The 19,171-nt window shown below is 36.5% G+C and overlaps 1 protein-coding gene across 1 annotated transcript in view; it reads left to right on the top strand.

Annotated features, from left to right (window-relative positions):
- Positions 1–19,171, top strand: part of ATP11A (ATPase phospholipid transporting 11A) — a 110,886-nt gene that overhangs the window by 46,841 nt on the left and 44,874 nt on the right. The window contains exon 2 of the mRNA XM_077781577.1: positions 10,246–10,368. Within this exon, the coding sequence (XP_077637703.1) occupies positions 10,246–10,368 (123 nt within the window). The remainder of the gene's footprint in view (positions 1–10,245; positions 10,369–19,171) is intronic.

The following is a 19,171-nucleotide window of genomic DNA, read 5'->3' as shown; positions in this document are numbered from 1 at the left end:
AAAGTTTATTTTTTGTAAATATTTGACTGATTACTGTAGAAGTTCTTAAAGTCTTTTGATGTTTGTAAAAGTACAGAGTTGTGAAATATTTATTGTACTTTAGATTGTTCAGTTGCCAGTCTTTAAATCCATTCTTTGAGAGTAAAAGTAAATGTTAAAAAGCTCACTGCATCAAAAGAGTTGTAAAGAAATGTTTAATCTTAATGGAATTCACATTCTTTAAGTGCAGTGAAAACAAAAGGGGTTCTAAAATCTTGTGGTTATTGGTGTCATAAACTTCTTACGCATCATAAGTAGATCTACTCATTCTCCTGATATGAACACTCAAAGCTACTGAATGTACTTTGTCATTTTATAAGTTTAAAATTCTTGTCTTTCACCAAGACAAGAAATCAGAAGTCAGTAGCTTTATCTGAAGTCATATTTATGATCCTGATGCCTGCTAATTTTGGAAAATGTAAAAGATCTTCACTATTACACATGAAGATTGAATGTGGCATTTCATCAGCAACACCTATGTGTTAGTAGGTAAAACTGTAAAATAGAGTTGGTGACCTCTAACCTGAATCAACATACGGCTTTTTCACCTGAAATGCTTCCACATGTTGCATTGCTTTGCAATATAGGAAGAAGTAATAGCTTAAAATTTTATATTTCTTGAATGTTTCAGAGCTGTACTTGAATACTAGTGTGTATGAAAGAATTAGGAGTATGTCGAATGTGTTTCAAATAGCTCCAAATAAATGTTTCATCAGCCTTATAGCCATTTGTAATTAGGATCCTTCCTTCTATCAAAGTATCTGTGTGTTCACCAAGCTGAATTTGCATAATACCAGATTTAGTGCTGATGTGTAACAAAAAGCATGGAAATGAAGGAAAATGCTAGGTAATACTACATAGTTAGTCCCATTATGCTGAACACCCAAGTTATTTTTGAACTTTAAGTTCAAGAATTCTTTAAGTTCAAGAATTCTTCAAGATGAAGTATAGGGGTGCTGGGGTTATATTGTGATTCTTCAAATAGTGCTCAAAACCAATTGCATGCGAGAGAGAGAATTGCATGTTTCACTGCACAGGGAGCATGGCAAAATATAATTACTCAAAGTAGGAAATCTGGCTATTAGTATTGTCATTTTTACTTATTCCAGGCCTTCCAGGCTGTTGATAAATTTACCAGTAATGCAGGCAATTGTACTGTACCTGTTTACTTCTATAGATAGTTCTGTAGACTAATGTAGTCTGACCTTTGGGGGAGTAAGTTCAGGACCAACTTACATGAGCAAGACCTTTGAAAAGTGGGCAGAACATTACACCTGTCAATTTTACTGAGGATTTAGGTTTCTCCTTATAAATGTGGAAAACTAACAGGTAGCAATTGCTTTAGTAGTACAGCGTTCAATAGCACCCACGTGGTAGTTTTTTGTTCTCAGTTTTGTCTTGGATTATTTGCTTCTGATAAGGTTGCAGCCTTACCTCAAGTATGTGTGGTAGCATAGCTACAGATATAAACCAGGGTACCTTTTTTTTAAAGTAGTCTTTGTGTAGCAAAGACAACCCCAAAAAGGTGTTAGTCATTGTTCGTTGAGAAACTGTAGTTGAGTATCAAATAAGTATAAATAATTAGATATGTAAAAGCATATAGAGATAGGAGTTTACAGTAAATATTTTGCTGATTCTCCAGTATAAATATGTAACAAGCTTTAGGTTGTTATGGATGGAACAGTTTGTGTAATAACATTTGGACATTCTTCGGTCACTGACTTGGTGGCCTGCAAGAGCAGCATCTTACAAGCTGTTCGTTTTGTGGCATTGTCTTGGTTTGAAAAGATGGGCCTCTGCTGAGGAAGTCAGGAGCTGCAAATATATAGGAATAGGAAATAGGAATAACAGTTCTTTACTAGGAAAATTAAAAATACAAATGCAATAGTACAAAAAAAAGAAAACAAACCACTGACAGAGTCAGAATATGACCTGACGCCATGTGGGTCAGGGTGTTGGTAGCAGTCCCAATTCAATGGTGGCTGCAGTCCTCCTGCAGTGACAGGTGTGGTTCTGTGGTCTGTTTTTCCTCTGAATGTCCAGTGGTGGTGTAGGTGGGCCTGGTCTTCCCCTGGGAATCCAGTGGGAAAAGGCTGCTGTGGTGTTCCACATGACACATTATATCCAGCTAGGAATGCTTGGCTTCTCTCCCTGGATGGAGCATCTCTCAATGGGATGATGTAATTTTATCAGTAGTGCATGATGCTCAGTGGCCCTTTAACAGGTATCTCCTGGAGGAGGAGGATTGGTTTGTGGGAGATAAAGAAAACTGCCCAATTAACAGAACTGCCCCACCTCCAACAGATGGCAAATAGAATACACACATCTTACAACCCAGGACACACATCATTATATAATACAAGAAGATTGCCCCACCTTCTGTCTGCTAGAATCATAGCTTCACTAGATCAGTATCCACTTAGGAATGAAAATAATTTTGGAGTCTGGCAGGCACTGACCATTTAGATAGATAGTAGTTGCTACTTGGCAGTGAACTTGTTTTACAGATTTAATGTGATGATAAGGGTTAATAATGGGGGGAGGTATTTTCTTGACATCAAAACTACTTTATGTTTTTGTAGTAAAAGTAGGAATAGAGGTCTGTTGCTCAGCTGTGTGTCATTAGACCCCAGAGTGCAATAGCTAACTATACTTTTCATTATTTCACTCAATTTTTATTTGAACAATTTAAAGATCAGCAAACATGTAGATGAGGCATTTTCACAGCCCTTGTACTAAGTATAAAGAAGAATGCAGAAGTCCATATATTTTAATTATCTTTGTCCTGGAATTCAGATGGCAAATTTGACACTTCCCCTTTTGTTTGCTAAAATCCTAGTGGAAGGTGCTGTTACTCTGGCCAGTTCTGATCATGTCTGATGGTGGTTTACTTTTCTAAATATAAAGCATATTTTTAGGATACATTCACTTTTGAATAATCTGAAGCTCCTGTAAGAATACTGTTTAGGAATGGATTTTGTTGCATCTAATCTTGTAAATCTTGCTAATGCATACTGCATATGTTATTCCTTGGAAAAAATTCATAACAGGTATTCTTGCTTGATTTTTCTTAATAATTTAGTTACTGAATTTAAAAGAAGAGTTATTTTTAAACGACATAACTAGTGTGGCATATCTATAGATTTATTACTTAATTTTAAATGAATGAAAATAATCTGCTGCTTGCTTCCGTCCATCCTCCTGTTTCTTTAGAATCTGTAAATATAATGTAAAAAAAAATTCCTTTTCCTGCCCTGAAAATTTTGATAGCTTTAGATTCTTTTTCTTGTTGAATTACTGGAAACAGAAGTAATTGGCAACTAAGAATAAGAAAAATCTCTGCCTTCTAAAGTACCTGTACAATTCTTTTGGAAATATCTTTGTGGATACTCTGAGTGAGTGGCACTGCATATAGATCTTGGTGTACTTCGGTTGCCTTAAAAAAATGAAATTGCTCTTCTTTTACAGCTTTTCTTGGCACCTAAGGAAGCTGTAAATTTCCTCTGCAAACCTCAATTTCAGCTGTTGGTCTGGAGCTACATAGGAATAAACTTGATTTTTATTTAAGTGCTAAGGCTGTGAAATATCCTGTGTCTTATGTGACACTTTCCCTTCTAGTTTCTCTTACCACTGCACTTTACAGTGTAGGTTTTTTCCTCATTTGCCTTTCTAATTGCAAGTGAGACCCTTGAAAGGATTTCCATGTAGAGGCAGTCCTTGACTGGATGTGGGCAGAGGAGCAGGAGGCACACGGTGTCCCTGTCCCACTAGCAACAAGGGCAGAATGTTTCAAAAATGCTACATTGACAGGAAGGAAAAGTGTAGCAAAAAGCATTCCAGATGCCCAGTAATTCACATACATCACAGATCTACTTTCTTACCATTGTTGCAGTGATTCCATTAAACTACATGAAGATTGCATATAAGGATGGAATAGGGGGCTTTTCTTTCTACCAGTTTTATTGTTACTTTTCATGGAAATAAACAGGGAAGCTAAAGATTCCCTTGAAGAGAAAACACACACATGAGAAATAGCTATACCTAACTGGCCAGCTCATGTGATACAACTGGAATATAGTTTTATTAGGATAGCTTCAGAAATGTTTTACACTAAGTATGATGCTTAGGCATGAACTGGAAGGCTGAAATAAAATTTGTATTAAAGACACGTAGAAGTGTTTGGTGTTTTACAGAAACTGTAACATTTGCTGTTGTGACAATGTCCATTCTTACAGCTGTGAATTACAGAACTTTGCTTCATTTTGTCATCATACTTTCCCATTTCCTCTTCAAAAATGTCACAAAATATTTTTTCAGGCTACTGCTATAAACCATTTCCCCTTCTGTCTGCGTGCACAAGACCCTTGCAGGAGGTGGAAAGATCGATCAGAAAACCAGGATGCACCAAGTAGTAAAGAATATGGCTTGGTTGGGAAACTTGTGGGCCTGGCACCATTTTCTGTAATGAAGAGGTACCTGTCTTTGCTTCTAATCACACCTTTCCCTGAGAGTCATAAATAAAATAATCTATTTGCTGGTAAAGAATGTTAATACCTTTCTTTTCCTTCTGCATACACTTACATCCAATACTCTGACTTGTAGGCAATTGATTGGAGAGAGTTTTGATTTCAAATAGTGTTTCTGACAAATACCATCAACCAAGGATTTAAAATTCATTTGCTGAAATGAAATGCAGTAATATTCTGTGGCAACAGATCCCATTATGTTTGACCCATAGGAAGTGTGTTAATTAGTCATAGAAGTTTCTGGGAGAGAGTAGTTCTGGGGCTTTTTTTGTTTGGGTTGTTTTTTTTGTTGTTTGTTTGTTTGGGTTTTTTGTTTTTGTTTGGTTTTTGTGGTTGCATCTGAAGAGCTGCAATTTGGTATTCCATTAAATTAGTTCTTTAATGGCATATGTCCATGACTTGTAGGTTGATGAAGTAATTTACTTTCTGTTTACAATGTCTCATATTGAGGTAGTCCTTTTTCAGAATATAAAACCTGATAGGGTATTTACCTGGTAATTATATGAATTTTTATTTGTGCTATTCTATATTCCTACAAAACATAACCTGAACAGCTTTCAATTTTATAGTCTTCATTCTGAGCTTGGCAAATTCATACGAAGGGCTGGTATAATGCTGTGCACAAAATGTAGAGCTTAAGTGCTCTCGCTATAGGTATTTGTGAGTTGGCCTATCATTTGAAATCTAAGATCCTCTAAATGGATGAGAATACATACTTACAAGTTAGAGATTTTTTTTTTTTGCAAAAGTGGACTATTTAAAAGATTAATTTATTTTACTGGTTTTCAACTTTAGGAAATGCAGATTAGTTAAAAATTATTATTTCTTTAGATGGCTTTTTGTTATCTGTAGATCAGCTTGGCCCTTAAAAGGTGTGGATTTGGAAAGATGTAAAAGTCTGCACTCTGCCATTGTTTGCAAAAGGAGATGGCTGCACCTATTCCTGCAGAATGGTGTCAAGTGTAAAAGAGCAGATACTCAGAACATTTCAAACGAAGACAAAAGATGTGATTATATGATTTCATGGTTTGGTAAACAGTCCATTTTAAGGATGGTTTCCTTACAGTATTAGAAAGGAAAACAACTTTTTTTTCTCTGAAGTGAATTACAGCTTTGAGATACTGAAGTTGCTTTTCTTCACTGAATGAAAAATTGGAAACTGAGAGCCTTTAGTGCAGAGTTGTTGTAATGCGTGAATGTTTTTTTCACACTGTACACTATTAGCTCTTCCTGTAGATTCTGAGTGATAATGGCTTGTCAGTATCTGTTATCCTAAAATTCCAAAGTGGTTGAGCAGCTGTATGTTCGGTGTGCAGTTTTAACAGTGGTGCTAATTGCTTAATTGGCATCAAATATTCGTGATTCAGTAAAACACCAGGCTGTTAGGAAAGCCTGCCTCTATTGGTGTAAAATACTTCTGTGTGGAGGAAAGGAGTCACAGCCTGGGTGAACAAGACTATCTGATGCTGAGAATTTGTTGCTGTCGAATCTGTGGTTAGAGTGAACTATCCCTTTTAATCAAAAAGCATTTAGAAAAAAGTGGAAGATATTTTTCAATGAAATGTACTTTGAACTTGGCCGGGGCAGATTGACTGAGTTTTAAGCTGTGCCTAGTGCATATTAACTTATTTGAGTAGTGTTTGTATTTATATTATTTGGAGGGAAAATAAAATATTGAACTGAAGATTGTTGCTGGTAATTATGCCTGAGTTAATAGTTCAAGTGGAAGTCAAGAAATGTCATTCAGTGTTTCCGCTGATTTCAAAATCGTACATTAAATCTCTTTACTAAACACATGTGGAAAGACTTGGAATCTTTTCAAAGTCAGTTACTTTTCCAGCAATTAGCTATCATCCTTTTGCTGTCACCCCTTGAATACCAAGCCCCTTGTCTTTTCAGGCAATACATTTGTTTAAATTAAATCTAGATAAAAATTACCAAAGTAGCATGAAGGTGAAGCTCATGCTAGTTTGTTTGATCTTTTTAAATCAGAAAAAAATAAGCTACAGAAATACTTAAACTCTTAAGGTAAAGTCCTATTAACTGTCTCTGTCTCTATGCCTTCGTCTTGCTGGTCTTTGCTTTCATGGTTGCTGACACTGCTTGAAAGAGTAAAAGCTATGTAACATTTCATTGATGTGCCAATAAAACTAGGTCTCAGTACACTGAACTTTACACTATAGATAGAAGCAGATAATGCTAAGGTATATTTATGGTTTCTTGGACATATTCTTAATGGGCTCAAGCAATGGAATTTAAAAGAAGTTTTCATTGTTCTGGCAGTGGCATCAGACTGCTTATTTCAGTGACTCTGATGTCATTCTGTAAGTAGCAATACCAGAACACTAAAAGAACTTTCAGATCAGGGTGTTTGGCTTTGGAGGTTGGCATTACAGGACATTCAGTTGCTGTAGTTTTTCTCTACGTAGCCCATGTCCTGACTTAGAGTGCTGATTTTCTAAAAGTATCTTTTTCTGTTTCACACAAGTGTTGCCATATTGAGCAGTGCATGTGACTATGTGCGTTGCGCCTCACTGGCAAAGAGAGCCTTACTCTCTTCCATGCTTAGTTTTTTTACTCTGAGCAGTTCTTGAATTAGGTTGGTGAAGTGCATTTATTTTCTATAACCTATTAACATAGTGAAAAATAAAAAATGTTCCGTGCTAGCAGATATTTTAAGTTAGATGTGGTTTTATAAATTTGTGGTAAATTTATCAATCTGTGATAAAAACAGATTAAATTAAGCTAATAGAAGAGATTGCCATTGTTTTATATTCATGCTTAAAGCAATGCCTTGCTTTAGGGACACAAATTCCAGAGTGTTTGACTTACTTAGCGTTGACACAGTACTCCAGGGCTATCAGACCTGTAAATACTGGCAGTAATGGCAGGAGAGTGCTGTTTAGAGCTCTATCTTCCCAGGTTCAGTTCATAGGTAATTTTGGAGGCCTGTTTTGACTGAATTGTGATGAGGACTCAATGTATCCAGTAAAGCTTCGAAAAGTGCTTTTTTGAGCTAAAAGTGTTATCAAGCTGACTTGGACTGGTTCATAATAATTGTGAGATAAATTGTCAAGTTGGGCCTCTGCAGAGGAAAGTAGAAGCTGATGGATTTCATCTTGGTTTTTAAAGTTTATGTGGCATTCCCATTAGCTGTTTAGGTAATAATCTCTGAACTTAGCCACTTCACTTATCAGGAGTAATCTTTGTGCTGCATTTATGTCTGGAATGCATTCATGTCCCTCACAATGAAAAATGAAAAAATATTGTACAATTTGATCTATTATACAGGAATAGCTCACATTCCCTTGTATTTCTATGAGTATTAAGTGGCGCAAGTGTCAGTAGATAATTTGTGTGCATTGTACATTTAGTGTACTGACAAGATAAAAGAAGTATTATGTACTGATAAAATGGTAAAAGATACCATGTTTTGTTATTGGCATAGAAGTAAGGTGGAGTATGGAAACATTGTCATGCTTTACTTCCTTCCAAAATGTTTGGCTTGCTCAAAGAATGTTACCTGGCCTTCAGGAGTGGGCTGAATGACACTTGAGTTTTTGACAAGTCCACTTGGTGGTAAGGGAGAAGTTGTCTGACTGGAAAATCAATGCAATTTTTATAGCAACCTATGTCCTAGTTTCGAGTCCGTGCTAGCTGCGGCATGGGAGAAATGTCTGTGCACTCCCACTGAGGCAGGGGCAGGTGCAGGGCTTAGCATAAGCCCTGACTGGACTATTGGTGTGTCTTATGAAGGGCTGTCATTTTTACTTCCTTTATGAACAACTTCATATAATGTATTAAGTGACTCTTTCCAATTATTGCAAGTTGAATAAAACATAAGCAAGATGTGGGGTTTACTTTTGGCTTTAGTTTTATGCCTAGTATTACAGTTTTGTCCTTCGGTATCTTCTGAACATAATACCTTCATTTTTCTGTCATGTGTAAGAATCAAGTAATGATTTTGGGTCCTTTGTGTCTGCTTCTAGTATCTACTTCAGGGACGGCAGAAGTTGCTTTTCTTTAATCCTCTACTTCACTTTACATTTTACTTGATGACTTCTACTCAGCTATTTTGTGGTTAATAGTCTGTGTCCAATAGATTTTCTTTTTATATTTTTGATGTTCTCTCCAATCTCGAGAAAGTCATGCACATCACAGAGATAATTGTTTTATTAGCTTAACTGCTTCAAAACTGCAGAGTATTGCAAGATTTTGTATGTCTATTCCCAATAAATTATGTAGAAAGTGATCTTTGGCTGTGTTGCACTTAAGGGCAGTGGAAAAATCACTTAGATGTGAATTGATGAAGAAAGTGTTGGGGTACATGTTTTTTAAGTTTGAGAACTAAATTTTGTTTTAGGCTTAATAGCCAAATGTGTACTAGTAAAGTAAATGGACCTATAACTATTGGCATTAAGACTAGCTAGAAAAGAAGGAACCATGTCTTTATGATAAAATTCTGTCAAGAACTGCGCAGGTACATCCAGCTGCTATGGGGAATGATGCTTTGGCTGTGGGTACTACCAAAGTCACACTATTTGTTTGGTGTTAGTTTGCTCAGTGTCAGTCTTACAGTTCACCTCTAGAGGCAGACAAGCACCGGTGCCCAGGAGCACTTTCAGGACATACTTAATGTACTAAATACATGTAGCTGTTGAGGATGCAGAAAAGAAGCTTCTGCCTAATATGCTTAATGAAAGAATTTATAAATGCATCAGTGCAATATAAAGCAGAGGTTTTGAAACTTATGACGTATTTAAATTAATCCAGATTTGACCATATGATGATGTTTAAGTTGCTGATGCGTGGGCTTCTACAAGTTTTAGGAATGTATTCTGTGCTTCAAAAATGTTTTTCATAAGGTAGGTGTGAACTAGACTGTTGATTAAAGGATGGTCATTTTATAATCCATGCCCTCCCCCAAATTACTACTTATAAATTTAAAAAATTGGTTATTTTGGTTTCGTGTAAATACTTTTTTGTGATGATTTGTACTATTTTACAGTTAAAAGAACACAGAAATAGTAATTTTGGGGAGGCTATAGATGTGGTGGAGTTTGATGCAAATGCGAAAGTTTAGCACACCTACTTTTTTTCCTGCAGTTTTCATAGAAGAGGAAGTGCTCTGAGTTGACAAGCTGAGGTCTTTTTCTGGCAACCAAAGAGTCTCTTAAGCTTGTTCATGTGTGGAGAAATGATTTCTATTAGTATTTCAGGAGAACAAAGTTTCATTTTGCTGCAAATGAAGTTTTGACTCATGGCTGGCTAGTCTCAAAAATGTGAAGAATTTGTCATATATTAAAATTTTGTAATTAGCACAGATTTTTATTAGTGGGGAAAAGAGTAACAGACATGAATATGTACTACATACGTGATTTGACTGAGAGTCTTAAACCATTCACCCTTTCTTTAAGTTATAAACAAAAAAGAGCAGTGATTTTCATGGATGCTCTTTCATTGTGTTGTGGGAAAGTGATGTGCAGTTAAAACAGTTTTCACATTTGGCTTTAGATGTTTTGGTGATCTTGAGCTGATACAGAAAAGTGTGAGGGGTCACGTGCTGCTGGCTGTGTATGTGTTGATGGTCAGGCATGTGATTAGTTAATTCAGTGTGTGACTCATGTTACTGCAGAAATACTGAGTGAACTGACACAATAACTCTTTTTTTCTCCTGTAGTGTGCTGGAGAAGAGAATTGGGTGGACAGTCGGACTATTTATGTTGGGCATCGTGAACCACCTCCGGGTGCCGAAGCATACATTCCACAGAGATTTCCAGATAATAGAATAGTCTCATCAAAGGTATCAATACTTTCTTTCATTCATTTAGATAAATCAGCTGAAGTTATTATTTGTTTATTTTTTTCAAGATTTTCCCTAGGCTTCCTGTATATTTTTCCTTTCTACAACCAGTAAAGGTAAAATGAAGGTATCTCAGATTTCCTCTAGAGAAACTTAATTGCTAATTTGTCTCTAAAATGAATAGAAATAGAAAAATTTCTCCCATGTTTACTGTAGTACCTAGTATTGTACAGTCTTTGAGTAATAATGAGCTTTTCAACAAAGAAAAAAACAATTTTCATTTGAGGCAATCCTGGAGAAAATAAAATCTTCCTAAAGAAAGATTGCATTCTTTGTACTCGAAAACAATACCTCAAAGTACTAGAGATAATTTAATTAGTTGAGCACTTAAATTCATCATACTCTCTCTACCCAAAGTGTCATTCCCTTCAAAAGCTTCTGCTGTTCCTGTGGGATTTTGTCAACAATCTTCGTTATTCACATGAAAGTGCATCACAGTCTTTGTAGTGTAATAAAGTTGTGCTGTTCAGAAATCTTCTAGTTGTCCTTTACATCAACTAGTAAGTTTTGACTTCCATAAGCTCCAGCAGCTTTTTGTGAGCAGTTGGGATGTTGGTGCTTTCTAGCTGGCTTTCTTTAGCCAAAGGCTTTTACTGTGGTGGCATGGAAATTTGAATGCTTTGCAGCTGATATATGGCTAGTAACTCAAGAATTCCCAAGTTTGCAATATACATAGATTTTAATCTTCATGAGCTCACACCTTTAGCTAATACAAAATAATCAATTGAAAATATCTCTTCTACTGAGAATTTATTTTTGATTAGTGTCTCAAATCCTCAGCCATTTTAAGAGCCTTTGTAGCATTGTGATCTCAAGGAACTGAGTGATTACCCTCATGGACCTGAACACTTGCCAGCCATTAATATAATGAAAGCCAGACTTTTCACAAATGGTGTGTCGGCTCTCATGTGAGATTTTCTATTTGCTACCTTCTTACCATACTTCATTCAAAGAAAGTGTACTAAGAAGCAGCATAGTATTTAAGCATATTTTATTAGATAGAATACTTGAAAGGTCAGCATTATGTACAAATGAAGTACAGTCAGACTGGTACAGTGCAAAATCCTATGCTCTATGCATTGCTTTGTATTGCCTTTTGAATTATGGAAGAGTAAACATATTTAATGCAAGTTTTTGTACTTCTGTGACTTTTTTAAAAATCTCATTTGAGATGTATGTAAATAAAGCCATTGAAGTTACTGCTGATAGTTTTATTGAAATAAAAACATCCTGTTCAACCATGTTGTGGCATATTAAATTGGTGGAAGTTACCAGCTGCTTTGCTTTGCAGAGGGAGATTTTTAAAGTATGACTTAAACATGTGTTGAACTAGGGAATCCCTGCCAGCAATTAGTAAACATATATGACTTCAACCAGTTCAGGACACAGACTTTGCTATCTTTTTATTTGGATATAAGGTATATTCAGTTAAATATTTTAAATGTTAAACTATTTAGCTGTGAACTGTACCTGTAAATAGCCTTTCATAAAAAAAAAAGTATTAGTGGAAATACGTATTATATATACAAGATGTTTCTCAGTTTTTCTGTTCATTGGTGAAAATCAAATTTCACAAAGTTGTTTATCTCATTTAAAAAATAAAATGTAGGTTGTCTTTGTGGAAGTAAATACAGTAGTATTTCAGGAGGGAACAGAATTCATGTAAATGCTTTATAATATTAAACAGTTCCTTATACTGCTGAAAGCTGTCTTGATGACTACTGCCTGTATATGAGAACTTCCTATGCTGTCCCTTTCAAATGAACTCTCCTATTCCCACGCTCCATCCCAGACAGCCTGAATAAGCACCATTGTGATTTGACTAGCATTCATTCTGGTTCTGTATGCTGCTTCCTCTTACCCTTTCACCCATCCTTGTCCCTTTCTTGCTTATGTACCTCTGAGGTGCACTATTACAGTGTAGGGAATGCAAACATTTAATTCCTACTAAATGCTCAAATGTGCAAAATTAAGATGGCAAATCCGTAATTGTTAGAGTAGAGTAAAGGTACGTGCTCACAAGCTCACTATATAATGTTACCTCAACCGTAAAGGATACTTCCTTCGTGTTTCATCAGCAAGACAGACAGTAACTTTCAGCTGGGCTTTTATAGGTGTTTAGTGCTTATGTAAGAAGATACATGATTGTTCTTCAAGGATGAGGAACTCTACACTTCCAAGTACAGACTTTACTAATTTAAGACAAACTGAGTTTCTAAAAAGGGTAGTTGAAAAGCATGAGAAAATGGCATCAATTTGTCTGTGTGCTGCTTTAATAAAAATGTCATGTCATAATGTCCTGAAAAAGACATCACCTTGCAGTAATGTGAACTTTAGACTTTACTGGTCCTTCCAAAGGTACACTTTGCTATGCTTCACCAGAGGATTCCTGGTGTCAGCAAGGTAATACTTTGATTCAAGTGCAGAGGGACAGTTCATGTACATTGCAGTGTAACTGTGGAATGTGGTTAATGCTCTCTGTCTGCTTAATGATACATTCCTGATTGTGAAAAGTGATACGGGGACAGACCTTGGCTAGACAAAAGTGTTCTATTTGATGTGTTAATTCAATTATGATATTAACAATATATTGCAAAAGGTATGTTGAAGTAGTAAAAGAAAGAAACTCATGTCTTTCGGATTGTGTGTGAAGTTCCTTTTACCTTCTAGAGACAGTGACCTTTATAACATGTATCCTTTTCTTGATTTAACTTTTAGCTAATTCAGCTGCCTTGGGTGTTGGCCTTTGAAATGACTGTTATGTGCCCTTGATTGAATTTATCACGACAGTGCTGTGGCATGGAAAAATATCAGCTGGTAGAAAAATCCCAGTGTTTCAAATGTGGAAGAAAGAAAATAATTGACTGAGCAGGGAGGTGGCTTGCCTTTTCCTGAAAAAAATTATACGCCTTTTGATACTATTTACTTTTTGGTGGAACTTCCAAATTAAAAGGAAACTAAGTTAAACTAGGCAGCCACAGCAGCTATCAAATCTTAGTGAGAAACCTCTTTTCCTTCTGAAACAGGATTTTGCTTTTTGAAAAGACTGATAATTATAAAATAACTTTTTAGTACAAAACTTCAACTTCCTTACTGGGTATATAATTTTGTATTTAGTAGTCTTTGATGAATTTCTCCTTTGTGAATTCCTTCAATACCTTTTAAGCCCATGTAAATTTTAGAATAAAGAACAAGTTCAACTGTAGAAATATTTGCCAAAAGAAATGATGAGCCTTTATTTTAAAAGTTCCTGCTAATTTAAGTTAGTCATTGTCAGATTCAAGGATTCAGAATACAGTTATCCCCTGTTTATGATTGTATTTCTGTTGGTAGTCTTCCACCATATTTCCTTTCCAGGAGGAATAGCCTGAACCTGTCCAGTAATTGTTTATGTGAAAGATGCTTCATGCCTTTGCTCAGGTTTGGTCTGTCCCTTTTCCCAAACCATTGGAACCATACACAGATCATCCTGTACATAGGAAACTATGGATTTATGTAGTGGTATGATGATGTTTTTATCTTGTTATTCATTTAACATTTTTCAATATCCAAATTCCCTTTTCCTGAAGTTAATGTAATACTTTCCTAGAATTGCTGTACTTCAAGGAGCTAATTTGTTGACAAAGTAGGGATTTGCACTGTTCTACTGGAATACTGGAATCAATGAATTGAAGACTGATTTGATGTGCATGTTTCTCTTGAACAGAGGGGAAAGTTGTACTGAAAATAACATCTTTTTTTGAAGCAACAACATGGAGTTCATAGGAACATGTTTAAAAAAAAATGCCCCCCCCCCCCAAAAAAAAAAAAAAAAAAAAAAAAAAAAAAAGGAAAAAAAAACCATAAAGAACCACAAGAAAGAGCCGAAGATTTCAAAAATTCCTGGATAGGAGTAACCTGATTAATGAGAGCCAAGAGAATTTCCTGTGGGTCAGAGACACCTGGCAAAATTAGAAAATTCACTAAGTTTAGGCAGGAGAATAGATTTCCCTCTCCTCCCCATCCCCATATCACCCATAGGGGAAGTTGGGTTAAGGACACTTACAAAGGCTTTTAGCCTTCATTTCAGTCTGTAGGTAATCAACACACAGTATTTTGCTTCGGTGGTCCTGTCCAGCTGCAGACTTTTACTGTCATAATTTAATAAAGAGAAATTTTACAGCTACAGAACTCACTTATGCCTGGGTCACCAACATAGCTGGAGGCAGCAGGGCTTATGCTCCTGTTGGATGATACTGAAGGGTAGTGGGGATGACTCTGCTGTGAAATGGAAGATTGACTCTACAGTGGATGCTGAACTATTACTTGAAGAATTTGCCCTAAAGAGGTGCCGCTCTAATTAAATTATACATGAAATTACAAAGTGCTGATTTGTGCTGTAGCTTTATTTCCTGTTCTTATAGAAAAGGAATCAGATGAACTCAGGTGGAAGAACAGGACCACTGTTATTTCCTACTTTGTAATTCTGTGTGCTATATTCATGGATCAAAAGTGATCCTGGTTTTGTTGCACAAATAATGCAGTCTTCAGTGGTTTGTTTCTTTAGGATTTTTCATTAAATGCTAACCCAAACATTGATTTCTGTGATAATGGCCTGAGACAATAATGCTGTGTGTTGGGAATCCTATACATTGCAAGGGAAACCTTAGCTACCTTCAGTGCAAATCTGATTGAGATGACTCACAATTAATTGTAGTGACTAATAGTTTAATAAAGTTAGGTAATTCTGACATGTTTCAGTGGATGTTGTTGAAATATTCCTTTCTTTCAGCAGAAATTCATGCCCACGTGCTGTACCTCTTTCCTGCGGCACTCGCTTATAGTGCTATTATAGACTCACAAAGACTGGGTCTGCTCTGATTTCTCATTTTGTTGCTGCATTTAGAAAAAATGTTAATCCTGAAGCTTAAGGAAATATTAAACCACCTCTATCAAGATAAGCCACTTGGAACCCAGCAGAAACCTAGGGTGTCCCACACTTTCCAAGGTGATGCTTTATAACTGGAAGCCTTTGGCCTCTCTAAGGTCCATGACATAGCAGTTTCAAAATGAGGAGTTCAAAGACAGCCCTGAGCAATGATAGTTGAAAGCCAGAAAAGTATCTAAAGCCCGTAGTGGAAAGAGGCATAATCATGTGTTTGTGAAGTTGATAAATGATTGTGTAGCATACCCTGGGAAAGCAGAGAGGGTGGGTAGACAGAAATGTGTATGGGACAGGGACATGTTGTGTGTGCAGCTGTAGCACAGAGCTCTCAATTTCTGCCTGGGTAATCCCCTGACTCCCAGCTACACTGGGGGAAGCAGGAGGTCAGATCCCACGTTGCAAGGGCTAAAGGGTCAGGTGTGCCCAGCCCTGCCAAACACTGAGCAGGGCAGGAGCTGTTAGAGATGAAAAGAGTAAATGAACTTGGCTGGCAGTAAAGCTTAAATGCCTCTGAATCAATTGGACTCTCCACGAGGCCAGTTGAGGGATCTCAGAACCTGAGCTGTGATGGGAGTGAATGAGTGTACACTTCTCACTTCTTCCAGGCACAATAATACAATTTCCTTCTGTGCCTATAGAGAGCAAGGAAAAGCTCTTCTTTGCTCTTGATGATCCTGCTCAGCGTGGGATTTCCAGGTCAGAGGTTCTCTGCAACCTCCCTTGTGTTCCCAGGAGAAGCCATTTACCCTTCTCATGACTCAGTCCAGAGTTATTAGCAGTATTTTATCTTCTGCTGGTACTGCCCCTAACAGAGCTTTTTAAGTTTTTGTATCCGTGTGGAGTGTTCATGTAGCAAAAGAGAAGCAGAAGAAGGAAGGAAAACTACAGGTCCAAACCTCACACCAAGGAAGACAGGTGTAATTCTTCTCTTTACAAGTGAGAAAGTGAAGCTTGCTTGCTCTCACATGCTCTTCTGTTTCCCTTGTATTCTCTGTACTTCTGACTTCAGTCAGGCATCCTTGCTGTAAGGTTTTTATTTTTTAAAATTATAATTACATAATTACAGATGGTGGGGGATTTCTTTGTCAGAGGAGTTCCTGGAGTTAATAGCCTCTATTTGATAAGTCTGAAAGTTGCTGAAGAGAGACTACTAAAGATACACTTTTTTGTAATAATAGAAATCCTGTTTTTTCAGCAACTGTTTTTAAGGAATCCTATGCCAAAATATGTATGTTCATTCATCAAGTGTGCCATTTGATCTAACTTCCCCAAATCAGTTTCATTTTTGCTCTTTCTCTGAACGTACTGGTGGTTATTACTCACTTGTAAAAGCTCTACATGTAGCTGAGCTTTCACTGATCCTTGTGTTGTGAATAACATTGTAATATGGAGAAACTGGAGTCCCTCCTGCAGTGGAGTGATAAACACTGTGCAGCTGGTGCATATGTTAATACTAATGTTAAAATATTATTGTCTCTTTCTGCATTCATTCCATATTGTCATAAATATGGCACAACACTTTTCAAAATGTTCCAGTTCTGTTGAGTAGCATATAAGCACAGAAGTCTGATTTTTTTTTTTGCTTCAAGTCAAAGTCTTCATATTAGTTTCATACATTAAAGAACATAGATCAGTTCTGCTATAAACTTCCTCTATGTTTATAAGCAAGTCACTTGAGTTAGACAAGGCATACTCTCAATTCACTTCTTAGTATTTCAGATAATTACCGATTTCCTATTTTTTATACCCATTTTTATACCAGTTTTTATACCCAGTAATTTTCTGTACCAATTCTCTATATAGATAAACAAATCATGTTTAAAAAAGGTAATATTTTTATAAATAAAATTAGCTTTAAAGAAACTGTGAAACTTTTGATCAGACCTTTTCCAGTTTTTCTATTGAAGAGGGCTACCTATATATATAGAATATATGTGATATTTATGTCATTTTAGTAACATAATACTTTATAAGGTGGTGTTATATGTAAAGTGTTATGTTCAGTACCTCAAAGGAGAAGGTACAAAAAAGCTGGAGAGGGACTTTTTACAAGGGTGTTAAGTGAAAGGACGAGGGAGAAGGGCTTGAAGCTTAATAGAGGGTTGGTTTAGATTTCCCTTGAGGATGGTGAGGCACTGGAACAGGTGATCCAGAGAAGTTGTAGATGCTGCATCTCTGGAATTGTTCAAGGTTGGTTTGGATGGGGCTTGGAGCAACCTGGTCAAGTGGCAGGTGTCCCTGCCCATGGCAGGGTGGTTAGGACTAGGTACTTGAGAAGATCTTGAATGTCCTTTTCCACCCAAACCATCCTATGGTATGCACATGTGCCTGCAATCTAGTTTGCAGCTTTAAGAATGCATTGTTTCTTGGTAATTGATATAAAAATGCATTCATTAAAAATACTGACGTAACCAGGGACAGAAATGAATGCAAAATCAGCTTTTTTCTATACTACTCTGATTTTCTTGTCCTTGGGATGGATTTTGTTTTGTGGAAAGGATGAGACTCACTGTAGGAAGATGTGTATGAAGGAGGGCTAAACCAATATAGTAGCTGTTTTTATTGTAGTAGTTCTAAATATTTACAAGAAACAGTCAAAAAGCTTGAGTGAAAAGAGTGAAGTTAGGGTGTGTTAGAAGAGAGGTGGTGACTATTTAAAACAAATAATTTGTAAGAAACTGAGGTGTTGACAAAACTCAGTACAAAGTGTTTTTTCTTACAGCTTCAGCTTTTGATGTAGAGTGATTACTTAAGAAACTTGTTTTACTTAAGAAAATACCTACCTCTTAGGGTGGAAAGAGAAGCTTGAAATATGAGCCAAAATTCTGGCATGTGGATACCAAATGAAAAGGTCAAAATTCAGTGTCAAGAACACTATATTTTACATTTTAGAATTTGTGTGACTGGCTTTGGAGGTGTTGTAGCTGAAAGCAAGATGGTATCAGTAAAGAGCAAGAGGGAGCCAGGGGCATGGGCGGGAATACTGTGGACTTGCTCATGAGTGCAGAAATACACCAGCACTGCAGGTGCTACTGCATGATGCTGTTGAGGCAGGACAGGAGCAAAAAGACTCTGACTCCAAAGGCTGTGAGAGTAAAACTCCGATTTTATTCAAAAATGCATCTCTCTTTATACAGAGCTTCGTGCAGACCAACTCCATTGGTCCTGAAGTGAAAACAACCACACCATTGGTGCAGAGTGCTTGACGCACAGTGATAGAACTTAACTATAAACAATGTGAAGACGAGAGATAAAAGATTATTTATGTTCTTCTCCAACTCTTTCCCAGGCTTCTGCCTGGTTAGAAACTCTCCGTTTCTCTCTTTGACTGAATCTTAGACCCATAACTGCAATTATAAATGGGAAGAAAATCTACTTGAGTGATGCTGTTTTGAGGCCAAGTTTATCTTACAGACTTTTGCACAGTGTTTCAGATGCATCTGTTGGGTCTATGTGTTGTTCTTTTGGCTGGATGCATAATTACTACTACTTTGTGTCTGATGTGTTACCTCCCATATGCAAAAAGCACCCTCGTGCTCTGGCCTCTAGGTCTTTTGTGGCATTTGGAAAAGATGAATTAATTAATCTCCAACTTGAAAGCTTATCTAAATAGTGTGTAACTGGATAAACTTATATCCTTCAAGTGAATTATAGCGAAAAAAAAAGGTTGTTAAATATATGTAAGCTACTTTTCAAGAGTTTACAAAGAGTATGACTAGAAATTATCTGAAGAAGAGAGATGATAGTACTAACTCTCAGCACAGTAATTCAGTGAATTTAATATGGTCAATTTTAATGACTTTCCTTTAAAAATTTTTG

Source organism: Lonchura striata, chromosome 2 (genome assembly GCF_046129695.1).
Source record: "Lonchura striata isolate bLonStr1 chromosome 2, bLonStr1.mat, whole genome shotgun sequence".
NCBI classification, from domain to species: domain Eukaryota; kingdom Metazoa; phylum Chordata; class Aves; order Passeriformes; family Estrildidae; genus Lonchura; species Lonchura striata.
Note: the sequence above shows the minus strand (reverse complement) of the source record. Positions and strands in the feature narration are given on the sequence as shown.